Below are 15,193 nucleotides of genomic sequence, written 5' to 3'. Positions count from 1 at the left end.
CCCTCCCCTTCGAACTATAATTGATTGTGTCCCTAATAAACAAACCTAGAAAGATGCACACCCTCCTCCTTATTCACCCAGGTCTTGCTCAGACAAGTGATATCTGTATTTCTTCCTGGATGGCATAACGATAGTTAATAGTTTACCATTACCACATCCAGCAAGTATCTTTCAGACATGAAGGCACTGCAGATGAACCACCATCATTATTCAGGTTAGAACAAGAAGCATAGATGTCTATTCCATCCTTTATTTTCCCCTGATTCTGTCAAAGATGACTCTGCCCCCCCCCCCCCCATGAATCGGAAATTTTGCAGATAGACAAGCCCCATTGGTTATAACGGGTGTGCGTTCCCACACGGACAGCAGGCGCACCACCCATTCTGTCCCTCCCTGTTTGCCATCTGCAAAGGACCAAAATCGCATACCTCAAGTCTGTGAATTGGGAGGGACAAGTATACACAGACACACACACACAATTTAAAAAATTCACTATATCACATTTAGGGGTGAAAGTGTATATGGGCAGAAATTACAGTTTCACATTCCTCACAACCCCACTTCTGTTTTCCCATTGAATGTCTCAAATGCCTCTCCATTTGGGTTGAAAGTAGCAAACATGCATCTTTTCAATTTAGGCAATTTACCTTACTGTCTGATCCTCCACCTTCCCCTCCGGTGGACAACAATTCAAGGATTTCGGGAAGGTGACCTATTAATGCATCTAACACCTAGTTAAAGAAAAGAAGTATCACTCACATTTCCAATATCCATTGCATCCTTGTGTGACAAATATGTAACATTATTGATCCCTGTTACTTACTTCTGGTTACAGAATTAAAGAATTAGGAAGGTATGGTGATCTAAATCTTGCTGAAAGACAGAATTAGTGATGGCAAGTCAAGCAGATCAAGAGTCAGAACTACCAGTCACTGCCATCAAGCAGTGGGCAAGAGATTCCCACCATTACCTGAATATGCATGCATTTTTCTGTTAGCATTGTTGTTTCTTTGACAGGTGCTGAGGCACTGCTTGCCTCCTAGTTCTTATGAGTAAAAGCAGAAATTGCCTTAACTCTGTCTTAACTTGCCCTGCAGTAAAAGCCAGCAGTTCCAAGTAGCAAACTGCCTCATCAAACCTTTTTGCAGAATGTCTCATCACCAATTCCAATCTTAGGGGAAATCATTCCTAAAATAACCATTCCAAAGGACTTATTCCATTCAGTGACTGCACTCATAGGTACATGGTTTTGTGTTTGGGGGGGGGGGGGGGTAACATTCAACATAAATCTTCACTGTTGCTGTTGTGTCCCTTCACGTCATTTCTGACTTATAGTGACCCTAAGGCAAACCTATAATGATTTTTTTCTTGGCAAGATTTGCTCAGAAGGAGTTTGCCTTTACTTTCCTCTTGAGCAAAGAGTGTGTGACTCTATGGCTGAGAGGGGATTCAAACTCTGGTGTCCAGAGTCATAATCCAATGCTCAGACCACTATAATACTCTGGGTCTATTCATTATCCCAGTCTTCATTATCTTATTTTAAACCATATTTGTGAAACATTCAGCAGAAAAGAACTAAGAGTAATACTACTCCACCTTTATACTTAAATGATTTCTCTTTTTTCGGTTACATGAATACTGAGAAACCATCAGCATGTCCTCATAATAAACTTTTCTAAACATGCTCAGATCATTCCTTGCATAACTTTCTTCCTACAATGTCAGACCAGAGCTTTTGATTTACCATCATGTTTTGTGACAAAACTGACTACAGCACTCCAAATAAAATCATAGATTCATAGAATCATAGAGTTGGAAGAGACCACAAGGGCCATCCAGTCCAACCCCCTGCCATGCAGGAACTCTCAGTAAAAGCATCCCCGACAGATGGCCATCAAGCCTCTGCTTAAAGACATCCAAGGAGGGAGACTCCACTACGAGGGAATGTGTTCCACTGTCGAATAGTTAGTTTCATCTTGGTATTGTAGCCTGCTGTAAAATCATTTGCAATCTTTTCTTAATTTGTATCAATTCCCGGGTCATCAATAAAGCCTGATGGACTGATGGACATTGAACCAAGATCAACCCAACTAGTTTGATATCAGGCCACTAAAAAGGTAAAGATTTCCCTTTTGATGTGATTACCAAGACATGGCCAACTGTAGGGGGCAGTGCTCATCTCCATTATTAAGCTGAGGGAGCCAGCATTGTCAAAGATGACTCCGTGGTCATGTGGTCAGCATGATTAAATGCCAAAGTGTATGGAACACTGTCACTTTCCCACTGAAGGGGTATCTATTTATCTAATTGCACTTATATAAATTTACAGCGCTTTATAAATAAAGGATAATAATAATAATAATAATAATAATAATAATATACGTTTTCGAACTGCTAGGTGGGCAGAAGCTGGGACTAGTGATGGGAGCTCGCTTTGCCATGCAGTGCTTGGGTCCTGAACTGCTGATCTTGCAGTTATCAGACCTGGCGTCTTAACTGCTATGCCACTGCTAGACACTACTTTATGAGTGGGGCTCTTCTAGCCATTTTTTGTCTAATATATGCTAGTACACTTAGCAGCACATTTTCAGCCTCTCTTGGGGTTGTGCTTAAGTAAAAGATTTCAATCATCACTTAAAGATAAATTATACTGAACACCTACCATTATGACTGCACAATAAAACAAACAGAAATGATTCATCTCATCAAGCATTTCTTACTATGTCTTCCTATAGAGTCATTTAGGATAATTGTAAGTGATCTTAACGTAATCAACAAATATGTTATTACCTCTAGTGACTCATCTTGTAATAGGGCTACCAGTTCTTTATGTATTAAATACACATCGGTATTTAAAAGCTTAGCAACCTGAAAAATAAAGCAACAACAAAACATGGTCATTAGTCCTTTTAATGTGGTCATGTTTATTTTTCAACAAAGCCTGAATGCCCATCAGGAAACAAATGTGTACACCAGCTCTCTAATACCAACAAGCATTCTTCAAGGCCACAGAGGACATGATGTTTCCTCATAGCTTTTAATACAGCATCATGTTACTAGAAGCATCAAAAAAGCATACTTCATAAGTTCTGCATCTTGGAATTGTGCTCTTGAGTACTGAGATGGCAGTTTGCTAGTTTTTTAATACTGCAAATATTCTCTAAAAAATCTTTCAGACAGTTTAATATTCCTCTGATGTGTAATTTCTTCCAGGTTAATACATATATCTGATGGCCAGATATATTATGTATGATTCTGTTGTTTGAGATTTCCACAGTAAGAACCATTTCTAATACTGATCAGCAAGGTGTGGGAGGTAACTAAAGTTTTGCTAAGACAGGAAATGGCCATGACAGCCTTGAAAAGAGACCTTGAATAATCACACATCTTCCTTTTTGGGTCAAAGTACTGAACTTGGTGGTGGCTGCTCAATCCTAGATCTATAAGGTGATGTTGGTAACCAATATTTATCTCAGGCCTACACTAGGAATTCATGCTTAAGTTTGGAATTGGAATTACCTTGGCCACCATGATGAATAACCTATGCCAGGAGAGCAGGAAAGATGATGATACATCCCCAGAATACACACCTCTTCAAATCTCTCCCAGCAGTTTCATTTTTTTATATTAACTAGCATGGGGGAACAGCCTAGAGCATGTTGAAATCCCATAGTAGAGATACTAAATGTGTTATTTTTTAAACACTCTAACATTTAAAATCTACATCTAGTGAGCAAATCTGCTACTACAGGAGGTAGAAAGCTGTCTCATACTGAATTCGAACATTGGTCCATCTAGCCCAGTAATGTCTAGTCAGAGTGGCATCAACCTATCAGGATCTTTACTAATGGGGTTCTCATTACCTGTAATATGACAGTTTTACTGGAGATGGTAAAGACTGAACTTTGGATCTTCTGTATATAAAACATGCATTTTGGCACTGAGCTACAGCTCATCCCTTAGGATAAATATGCACCTTAAAGGTGTAATCACAGCTTTGTGACACATGCTCCAGCCTTAGACTAATGTTCTAGGATAGTGATGGCAAACTTTTTAGGGACCAAGTGCCCAAACTAAAATGCTTTCTGGCACTGGGTGTTACCTGGTGCTGGGGGCAGGACTTCTGGGGGGGACGGGACTTCAGGGGCAGGACTTCTTCCCCCCGCAACCTCCCAGGCCTTCAGCTACCTCTCCAGAGGTAGCTGAAGGCCTGGGAAGGAGGAGCAGGCACATGCCTGTTCCTCCTCCTCCCCCAACACCCTCCTGGGCTTTCAGCTACCTCTCTGGAGACAGCTGAAAGCCTGGGACAGCCAGGAAGAGAAGAAACAGGAACACACCCGTTCCTCCTCTTTCCGCCCTTCACATGCCCTAAAAAATGGCTTCGTATGCCATCTCTTATGTGTTCCATAGGTTCGCCACCAAGGTTCTAGGAAGATTATTTATTTATAATTCTCAAAGAAAAACAATTTTGTTATTGTTTTTCCTTTTATTTATACAGCACATGAAGGTGTTCCAATATCCAATATTGTTAGTGCAGCACTAACCTGATTCAGAGAATACTTTATTGATTGTTAAATTTTGCTTCATTTTATTAGTCCTGCATTTAACTAACTCTCTCTCTCTCTCTCTCTCTCTCTCTGTATGTGTATGTATACACACACACACACACACACACACACACACACTATATGTGATATATATATCACATACATGATTTTTTATTTGTTGTTAATTGCCCTCTTGTTAACTCCAACCCATGGAGACCCTGTGAATAAGATATCACCAAGCATCCTTGGTGCGTGTCTTGTAGCAACTGAATTTAAAATTGGGGGTTAGAATCTTAAAAGGTAAAATGGTTGACTGGTTATGGTGTGAGAGCAATAATAAAATGTTACTTGATGAAACAATTTCTTTAAATACCATAATTACTATCAAACAGGCAAAAGGAATGTGTAGTCATCTGTACAATGCAGTCCATTTAAAATACTTTGTGTAAAACAAATATGTAGATTGTTATTATAAAGGATGGGTGGTATACCAGAGTAGCCATTTTAAGAGAAGGCACCAAAGATCTGCATTTTTTAAAAAAAAAATCCTGGCAGACAATTTTTCATTTATATGAAACACAACTGTTTTTTTTTTAATCTATGAAGACCTTTTCATAGTGCAGTGCATATAATGTTTGCCACAAGCACATTAGCTACATGAGAAAAATCCAGAAAGCTGAGGGGAAAAAATCACAGTGATAATAAACTGAAATAAATGTTTGTCCAGTGGTGCATGTCATTCCTCAACTTACTTCATAGAAGCCAATAGCCATAGTGTGTCTGACTGGTACTTCAGGGTCATGGCAAAGACAGAAGAATGTAGAATACAATTCTAAATTGAAGTTTTTTGGATCCACAAAAACCATCATGGCCTACAAATAGAAAATGATGCAGTATTTAGTGAAGAGTAACACATTCAGGTTTTAAATACTCAACTGGATATTTAACACTGCAACTAGAGTTCTAAAAAGGCTTACTAACCTTTGTTTAGAAATCTTATGAAAACAAGTGCCATTGAGCTGGATATGAAAAAGAACATTTCGTAGGCACATTCCGGACGAGCCCTACTGGGCGCTGTCATTACGCGCGAGGGCCGGTGCTTCCTGACGCGCCTTGCTCCTCGCACGTAACGAGGGTGTCAAAATAGCGATGCCCTATACAGATGGGTGCCGCCATTTTGACGTGATGGACGCCTAGCGTCCGCATGTCTTGGCACCCTTGTGACGCCACAAGGGAGCCATTGGCACCTTGCGAGTCACAACGGCGCCTCAAGAAGAACCCGCTTTTTGCAGGTTCTTCTTGCTGCGCTGGGGAACCGCGCGGTTTGTCTGCTGTGGTTCCCTCGTGCAGCAAGCACAGTCGCTGGCAGACCACCCTTTTGGGCAGTCTGTAGAGCGCCTAAGACAGAAATTTATAAAAGAAGAATATAGGAAGAAACAAGCTGGATCAGGCCAAAAGGCCTATCTGATCCAACATTCTGTTCATAAAATGGCCAATCAATCTAGAACACCCACCCAGCAGGATGTGCATGAAAGTGCACCCTTGATCTTGTTTTCCACAACAAATGAAGTATATTGCCTTTGATACTGGAGGCTATATATAATCCTGACTAGTAGTCATTGATAGCCCCATCCTCCATGACTTTGTACAATCCCCTGTTAAAGTCATCTAAGTCTCGAAACAGAAAGGCCAAAAGTGGGGGCATGGCATTTAGACGATGCATACCCCAAACATGGCCTGAAGCTGCCATGATGACACCACAACTCAGAAAAGCCGGCTTGAAAAGGAGCAGGAAAAAATAGCAGCACTGGTCCGTGGTTGTCACGGCACCCCCAATCGACCCTTTTTGAGTGGTCTGTTTTGCCCCTAAATTGGGAACCATATCTACATCTTTTGGAAGTGAAATTCAGAGTTTGACTCTTTTCAGTATGAAGAAGTACTTCCATTTATCTGCTCTGAATCTCCTACTACTTAACTGCTAAGACTAAGGCGCGTTACAGACCGCCTGAAATCGGCGGTCTGCCGGCGCCGTCATTTGAGGCGCGGAGGAGCCCCAGCGGGCAAACTGCTCAGATCCTCCGTGCCACAAAAAAGAAGCCCAAAATGGCGCTTCTTGTTGCGGCACACTAATGACGCCGCGAGGCGCCAATGACGCACTTGCGACATCATTAGCGCCGCGCGATGTGCAGACCCTAGGCATCCGCGACGTCAAGATGGGGGTGCCCGTGTAGAACAGGCGCTGCCATTTTGTACGTCCCCAGGATGTACTAGGGTTAGGGGCGTGCGTAAAGCACGCCCTTTCCTAACCCTAGTACGTCCTGGGGACGTACTTTATGCCCGTGCGGAATGGGCCTAAATTAATCAGTGGATTAGCGAAAGCTAACTGAGTGAAATCATGTATGTTAAAGAAGGTGGATGGAAAACAGTCCTTCTCCCTCTCAAAATACTAAAGCTCATTCATCTGATAAAAGTGATTGTCAGTACATTCAGGAATGGCCAAAAAAAATTATACACAATAAATAATTAACTTACAAGAGCTCATCCACAACAGGCACTACTTCAAGATTTTAGAAAAAGATTAGACAAATTAATAAAGAATAGGTCAGGATGGGTGACATGATAGCTATGTTTAAATATTTGAAGGGATGTCATATTGAGGATGGCACAAGCTTGTTTTCTGCTGCTCGAGAGATTAGAACATGGAGAAATGGATTCAAACTACACTAAAAGAGATTCCACCTAAATATTAGGAAGAACTTCCTAACAGTAAGGATTGTTCAGCAGTGGAGTATGCTGTCTCAGAGAGTGGTGGAGTCTCCTTCTTTGGAGGTTTTTAAACAGAGGCTGGATGGCCATCTGTCAAGAGTGCTTTGATTGTGTTTTCCTGCATGGCAGCGGGTTGGACTGGATGGCCCTTCTGGTCTCTTTCAACTCTTCGATTCTATGTATCTAACACCTCTGTGCCAAGAGGCAGTGTGCCACCAAAAACAAGTTGAATAGTAGCAACAATGTGAGAAGGTTATTTTCCACATCACCTGCCTATGAGTTTTCCAGAGGTATTTGGCTGGGACCCTTGATGTGGTCCTTTGGGACCCTTGTTTGGTATTCAATCTTGCCATACCAATATGTTTATGGAGAAGTATTAGTAAAGGAATTCTTCCATCATACAGTTACCCTAACCAAGGTAGTCTAGTTTTGTGGTACAACTGAAAACTATACAACAGTTGCTATCACAACATATGGAAGCAATTCTGTGGTGCTAAGAGCTCCTAAGAGCCACTGTAGTAGTGGCTTCCTTGATTGACAACTGGTGTGATCTGGTTTCAAGAAGTCTCTCTTTCTACTTGTTCTTGCAAAATAGCAGGGAGAAATGTAATTTACCATTTGCCTGGTCATCTGGGATGTGCAATAAAGGTCACAATGTGAACAGGCAAGTTGCAGCCCAGGGTTCTCTTTCGAAGCCCACTCCCTGCTACTGCCATCATAAAATAATCTTATGGTTCTCTTTCTCATTCATGAAACAATATGTTCAGGGGAGGGGGATGTTCCAACTCTTTAAAAGCCAGGAGTAGTTTTACAAGACTCTACACAAATTATAAATGTAAAATTAAATAAAATAGCAGTTCACTCACTGGTAAATTGTAAGCACAGTTCTTCCTCACTGATATGTACTTCTTTTCCTGTTCTAGGGTTTGGAGCTGTACCTGGTTGTCATTGTGCCCATTTTCCTGCTCTAATCCCAGTGTGCAAAGCTTCTTATAGAATTCCAAAAATCGCAAATGCTGCTCTGGTGTAAAAATCCCTTTAAACAAATAAAATACTTGTTCAATATTTTACTTTCATATACTGGTGCAAGAATAACCTGTCAAGAGAGCTGGGTTAGTGTAGCTGATAGTATAAGACTTGGGGTCCTTTTGATCTGGATTTAAATCACTCTTCTCATTGACCAATATTGGGTTATGTCACTCTGCCTGCTAAAACTATTTCACACAGTTGTTGTGAGGTTTATATATTCAGTCTGGAACAAGAAATGAATTCCTGAGCCCCAGAAATTACAGTTCAATTCTGTCCTGAATTTAAAATGAATTCTTGTCCGAATCATCTTGAATGTTCTGTGTGCAGTAAAGTCAAATTAAGCAGCTGTTTCACTAGACATTGTTCCAGCAAGCTGAAGTCTGTGTTAGAATTTGCTTTGATCCTGAGTTCCAGAGAAGACTGCACCTGCATCCAGTTGGTACCAGTTCGGAACCATGGGCAAGAGACATCACCCAAAACAAATTTTTCTAACTAATTCCCTCATTCATTCTTATGTGACTATCCCCTCTGGGAAAACCCTGTGAAGGAGCAATAAAGCAATCGAAGTATTAATCTGCAGGGATAATATTCTTATCTCTACATTTTTAAACAGGGCATCTGCAAATTAAAAGGCCAAAGACAAACAAGCGCATAGTTTTTTGTGGGTTTTTCAGGCTATGTAGCCATGTTCTAGCAGAGTTTCTTTCTGACGTTTCGCCAGCATCTGTGGCTGGCATCTTCAGAGAATGCTTTGCCTGGGAAAATTGGGTGTATATATACTGTGTGAGCCTGGGAATGCAGGAGTGATTTGCATGTGTATTGTTCTGTGTTGATGGCTGGCCTCAGCCTGGGAGGCTAATGCAAACGAGGATTAATGTCTGCTAATTGGTGATAAATTATCTGCTGGGAAAGCCCCTGACTCTGAATGGTTTCCCAATTGCATTTGCTGAATCCTTATTTTGCTATTCTTCAGGACTGGCAGCCAATTTTGTTCACTTTAAGGGTTTCTTCTTTCTGGTTGAAATTATCCAGATGTTTGTGGATCTCAATGGCTTCCCTGTGCATCCTGACATGGTAGTGGTTGGCATGGTCCAGAACTTCAGTGTTTTCAAACAAGCACATTGAGGCATAGGGACAGCTTCCTCATATCCAATAAGACTTCTCTTCTCCAACACCTCCATATCACACTGTAAACATACTTTAACAATTCCGCAAAAATCTAAAAATAATTAGTTTTGCATGTGATTTTAGATAGTAATCATAAAGGCTGCTCCAGTTTTTGGAGATTTAAAATGCAAGAAGTATATATTAATTTCCGCTCTGGGGCTTTTCTGATGTATTGCCGAAGTAGAAAACAACAATGGGTGCATCCACTTTTATTGGAAAGTCCCAGATTTTGTTTCTGCTCTTTCCAATTTTATATTGGGTTAAAATAAATCAACCTAGGGAATTGGTATTAAAGATAGCTGATTGTACCAGGAGCTGAAAGAAAATATTCAGGGATAAATAAAATATGTTTATCTCCAAAATCTCCAAAATAAAATCAGAAATAAAAGGAACAAAATCTGGGAATTTCTGTTCTTTTTAATTAGTGTGGATGTGTCCTACACCACTACAGCTCTGAGAGTGAAACAGCATTGCAGGAACAATTTGATTCAAACTGTGGGAGTGACTATGTTCTCCTGGAATTTGTTATATGGAGGAACAGGAAATTCAAGTATAGTCAGACACCCATTTTAGACTTGGTCAGGAATACTAAAAGAGATGGGAGTTCATGATGAATGGGAGCTTCTTAGAAGTCAGATATCAAAGGCAGACATTGTTGGGAGTGTATTGATTGTGTATTTCTGAATGGCAGGATGTTGGACTGGCTGATTCTTGTAGTCTCTTCCAACTCTATGATTCTAACCTTTAAAGCAGGCATGAGCAAACACAGTACCTATGGTCCAAGACCTTCATACACCCTTCTCCAGCCCTCAGAGAGCTGTGCTTTCCCAATTTTTTTTTTAAAAAAAATGACTAAAATATCCCATAAATCCTGTAGGAAGAGTAGGGCAATTTTGCCATGAAAGGGAGCTCTTTTAAGACGAGATGAGGCCTTTTTACTCCAGCAAGTAAAACAGAAGTCATTCACACTGTTGAAAACAGTCCCTCCCCACAGCATTAAATGGCCCCAGTGGGCAAAATAAACAATGGCAGATTTGCTGCCCACATCCCATAGAACAAATACACACACTTCCAAAGCCTTTTGGGAGGGGATTAATGGAGGCCTCTCAGAAATGCCCTTTCCCTACCTCTGTCTTAAAGCTAACCTCTGCACTAGTTATGACAAGTAGCACATTGACAAGTATCCATTCCCAGAATTTCAAGACACAATATCCCCCAGATTACATGACCACTGGCCACACTGTTTGAAAGAATGTAGTTGAAAGGATCTGGCTGAACCCTCATCCTGTGTGGAGACAACATTTTGGCAAAAGCATTTGTATGGTTATCTTAAGCATACACAGGACAAGCATCAGCAAACCTGTATCTAAACATCATATCGAAAGAAGGAATTTTCTCTACATTCTGGACAGTCACATATATTTATGACCTTTGTATACGTAATGTGGAATCAGGAAATGTTAGCATAAGAGGAAATGGGTTTTCCATCATCACTCCCAGAAGCACCTCCTCATATCAGTTAAGGAACATCTTTGCTTGTACTCTGCTGGAAACTCACTTTAGTCTTTGGTATGATCTTGTGCTACTTGGATATAAGCAAATGTGTGGAGGCACAGGACTGTTGCCATGGCATTTGGTTCTTTCTGCCTCTGCTTTGCGTCTTCATACTCAATGCTCAATGACTTCTGTGCCTCTGCATTATGTGTACCAAGCTATTAGTGACTACACATGTACACCAATTCCACACATTAATTTCCAGGGCAAAATATATTTCACTGAAAAAAGTTCAATCCATACTATAAAAAGATTATCTGAAGCTGAGACAGTGTGACTTACCCAAGGTCATCCAATGGGTTTCCATGGCTGAACAGGGATTCAAACCCTGCTTTCCCAAAGTCCTAATCCAACACTCAAACCATGACACCATAAGTGGCTCTGAACAGGATATCTAAAATATCTTTTTCTAATCCTGCTGTTATGCAACTCTAATCTTTGAGACAAATGTGGATTATAGATTCAAATAGATCACTAAACATAATATCATTCTTCTCTTGGTAGAAAATTACAGTGAATTAAATCATATAATTAAACTAGATTTTCTGCCTCATCTTGGCTGTTCAGCCCCATTTATGCCATTAAAAGGACAGCATGCTTGTGAATGCAGTATTTAAAATAACTATAACCCAAACATTACCCAGCATTTTCTTTTTATACAAGCAAACAAAAATGTTAAGGACCTCTCAGTCTTACCATATAGTCCATTACAAAGCTTCCCTAAGTGGTAAGATAATGAAACCAGAATAGATTCATCTGCTTTGAAGGATTTTTCACAGAATGATTTCACCAATGGAAGGACAGTTTGACTTCTATCATCTAAAAAATGAGAAAAGGTTAAAAAGGTGAACAGAGCAGCCATTTACAATATTTAATCAAAACATAAGCATTAGTACATTGTGACAGCTAGAGAAACTGCCAAAGTAATTTTCTCCACATTCTGGAGAATCAACCCAATCTTACCTGCATCAAACATTTCTAGAAGATTGACTAAGGTCTCAAAAGCTGCAAGACGTACACTACTACTTTCATCTCTTGCTAATTCTACCAGCTCAGGAAGCACTACATTTTTTGTTAGCTCCGTCCTACAAAGACAAGAGGAATAAAAATAACAAAAGTAAAACAACAAAGATGGGAAGACATGTTAGCTACTGTGCCATCCAGAGACATGTGAGAGGCAGGGGGCTTGAGAATTTCCCCCTTAAATCCCACAAAAAGTATTACCAGGCTGGTAGAAGGACAGGTTGCTCACCTGTAACTGTGTTTCTTCGAGTGGTCATCTGCAAATTCACACAAATGGGTTATTCTGCGCCTGCGCAGCAAAGCTCAGAATTTTCTAGAATCTCTGGGCAGAATGCAATGTATCTTTCTGCAACTTTTTGGCGGTAACCCCGCCCATCCGGTATATAAGGCCCCTGGTGGCCCGCTCCTCTCCAGTTCTGAATGAGCTGCAAGCGGTGCGGCAGCAAGCGTTGTTAATGAGCGAGACACTGAGGGGATGGATGGGTGGGTTTGTGTGAATTCGCAGATGACCACTCGAAGAAACACAGTTACAGGTGAGCAACCTGTCCTTCTTCTTCGTGGTCTCTGCGAATCACACAAATGGGTTAGACTAACAAGCTTAAGTCAATGGAGGAGGAAGTGTCTTAAGAAATCTCAAATTTATTCACATACATCAACAGAGTATAAGCAACAGTGTTTGCAAAAATCTCTGTGTTAAGAAATCAGTGCAATTATAAGAACGCAATCAGTATAAACCAGAAAGTAACACTGCCCTCCCAAAAGCTGCATCTTGTCTAGCCCTGGCATCCAACCTGTAGTGCCTAACAAATGTCAAAGGTTGGGACCAAACTGCAGCCCTACAAATATCCTCTAGAGGGACCCCCATTAAGAAGGCAGAGGATGCTGCTACCGCCCTAGTTGCATGAGCCCGAACCCATTCGGGACAGGGTATCCCTGAGAGTTCATAACACAAGTAAATGACATTCATTATCCATTTTGAAAACTTCTGAGGAGAGACAGGCAGGCCTTTTTTGGCCTCCGAACAGCAAACAAAATCTATTAGTAGACCTTGAGCCCGAGGTCCTGTCCGAGTAGAAGGCTAATGCCCACCTAACATCCAAAGCATGAATCCGACGCTCCTCCTCAGAAGTTGGGTTCGGGGCAAGCGTAGGTAGAACAATGTCCTGGTTCATGTGAAAGGCCGACACCATCTTCGGCAGGAAAGAGATGACGGTCCGGAGGACCACCTTGTCCTTATGAAACCGAAGATATGGCTGATCCACCCGCAGAGCACAAAGTTCCCCAGCCCGGCGAGCAGATGTAATAGCCACCAGAAAGGCTGTCTTCCAAGTCACTAGCCTCAAATCCACAGTAGCCATAGGTTCAAAGGGCTTGAGTGCAAGCCAGGATAGGACCAGGTGTAGGCTCCAGGCCGGGGTCGGTATTGGAGCAGGGAGGATGCAAATTATTAAACCCCTTAAGAAACCTCTTCACAAGTGGATCCCTAAACAGAGAAGGTTTACTGTCAAACACATAGTGCGAAGAGATAGCTGCCAAATAGCATTTAATGGAGCTTAGCAAGAGACCTGCATCAGCCAAGGACATCAGGAACTCCAGGATTGTCCGGATGGATACCTGAGATGGCAACACGTCCTTGCCATTGAGAAAGGCCAAAAACTTGTCCCACTTGTAGTGGTAAGACCTTTGAGTGGAAGGTTTCTGCGCTGCTCGTAGGATTTCACGGACATCAGGTGGCAAAGACGTCAATGCTGAATCCGCCATGCTACCAATGGCAGAGACTGCATATCAGGAGTATCCAACTGTTGTGTAGGGACAGGAGATCGGGACGGAACTCAAGCCGGAGATAGTTCTCTTGGGCCCACTGCAGAAGGGGAGCGAACCAAGGCTGTCTGGGCCACCATGGGGTGACCATGATTGCATCCATCTGGTCTACCATCATTTTTGCTAGCACCCTGGTGATCAGCGGAAAGGGAGGAAATGTGTTGATCAGGCCTTGCGACCACTGGAATTGGAAGGCGTCTCCCAGAGAACCGGCTCCTTGAACCCGAGAGCAGAATCTTGGAACGTGGGCATTGTTGGGGGAGGCGAACAAGTCTATCGTTGGCGAACCCCACCGTCAAAAGAGGGAGGCTACTACGCTCGAGTGCAGCCTCCACTTGTGACATGTTGTGGGAGACCTGCTGAGCTGGTCGGCCAAGTCGTTTTGGTCCCCAGGAAGATGAATGCACTGTAGCAGAATGCTGTGTTCTATACACCAGTCCCACACACGAAGGGTGATGAATAGAAGAGTCCTCGATCTGGTACCTCCTTGCTTGTTGAGGTAGTACATTGTCGTGGTGTTGTCCGTCAGGAGACGTACGACCTTGCCAGAGAGGAAAGTTTGAAAGGCTCTGAGGGCCTTCTCCACCGCCAGCATCTCGAGCGCATTGATGTGCAAGGCGAACTCTGTCTCTGTCCACTTGTCCTTGATGGCACAGCTCAACGCGTGGGCTCCCCATCCTTGTAGGGAGGCATCTGTTGTCAATGTGACGTCCGGTTGGGATGGAACAAAAGGCACGCCTGAACAGATGTTGTCGGGCTGGAGCCACCATCATAAAGACTTCTGAACCTTCCTCGGGATGGTGAGCATCTTGTTTGGAGGGTCTTGCACGGGATCAAAGACCGAGAGGAACCAAGACTGTAGTGGTCTGAGGCAAAGTCTTGCCCACAAGGTGACGAAGGTTGTGGAAGCTAGATGACCCATAGCCACTTGGACGATACGGGCCGGAAGACGTCTCCGGCTGAGGCAAGCCCGCATGGCTGAGCAGAGAGAAAGGAACCGCGTCTGGGGGAGGTAAGCTCTGGAAGACTCCGAGTCCAAGAGTGTCCCAATGAAATCGACCTTCCTGGATGGGGTGAGATTTGACTTCTCCAGGTTGATGCGGAGTCCCAACGAGCTGAGGAGCTCCTGATCGAACAGCACCTGCTGTCGAAGGACTCCTTCGGATGAAGCGGTGAAAAGCCAGTCGTCCAAGTATGGGAAGACTGTGACTCCCTTATGGCGGAAGTAGGCGACAACGGGTGCCATACACTTTGTAAAGACCCTCGGTGCCGACGAAAGACCAAAT

At 42.5% G+C, this 15,193-nt stretch overlaps 1 protein-coding gene across 2 annotated transcripts in view; it reads right to left on the bottom strand.

Moving 5' to 3' along the window:
- The window catches only part of PPP4R4 (protein phosphatase 4 regulatory subunit 4), a 152,567-nt gene that overhangs the window by 44,896 nt on the left and 92,478 nt on the right, over window positions 1-15,193 (bottom strand). For both annotated transcript variants that reach the window (XM_089522456.1, XM_089522455.1), the window contains exons 8-13: window positions 12,027-12,148; window positions 11,760-11,882; window positions 8,180-8,349; window positions 5,300-5,419; window positions 2,791-2,868; window positions 648-731 (exon numbers count right to left, since the gene is read on the bottom strand). In XM_089522456.1, coding sequence (XP_089378582.1) covers window positions 648-731; window positions 2,791-2,868; window positions 5,300-5,419; window positions 8,180-8,349; window positions 11,760-11,882; window positions 12,027-12,148 — 697 coding nt within the window. The remainder of the gene's footprint in view (window positions 1-647; window positions 732-2,790; window positions 2,869-5,299; window positions 5,420-8,179; window positions 8,350-11,759; window positions 11,883-12,026; window positions 12,149-15,193) is intronic.

The sequence above is a fragment of the Sceloporus occidentalis genome, unplaced genomic scaffold (assembly GCF_023333645.1).
Source record: "Sceloporus occidentalis isolate IW3139 unplaced genomic scaffold, rSceOcc1.0.p SCAF_4, whole genome shotgun sequence".
Lineage (NCBI taxonomy): Eukaryota > Metazoa > Chordata > Lepidosauria > Squamata > Phrynosomatidae > Sceloporus > Sceloporus occidentalis.
The sequence above is the reverse complement of the archived record's forward strand: the minus strand, read 5'-3'. Positions and strand labels throughout refer to the sequence as shown.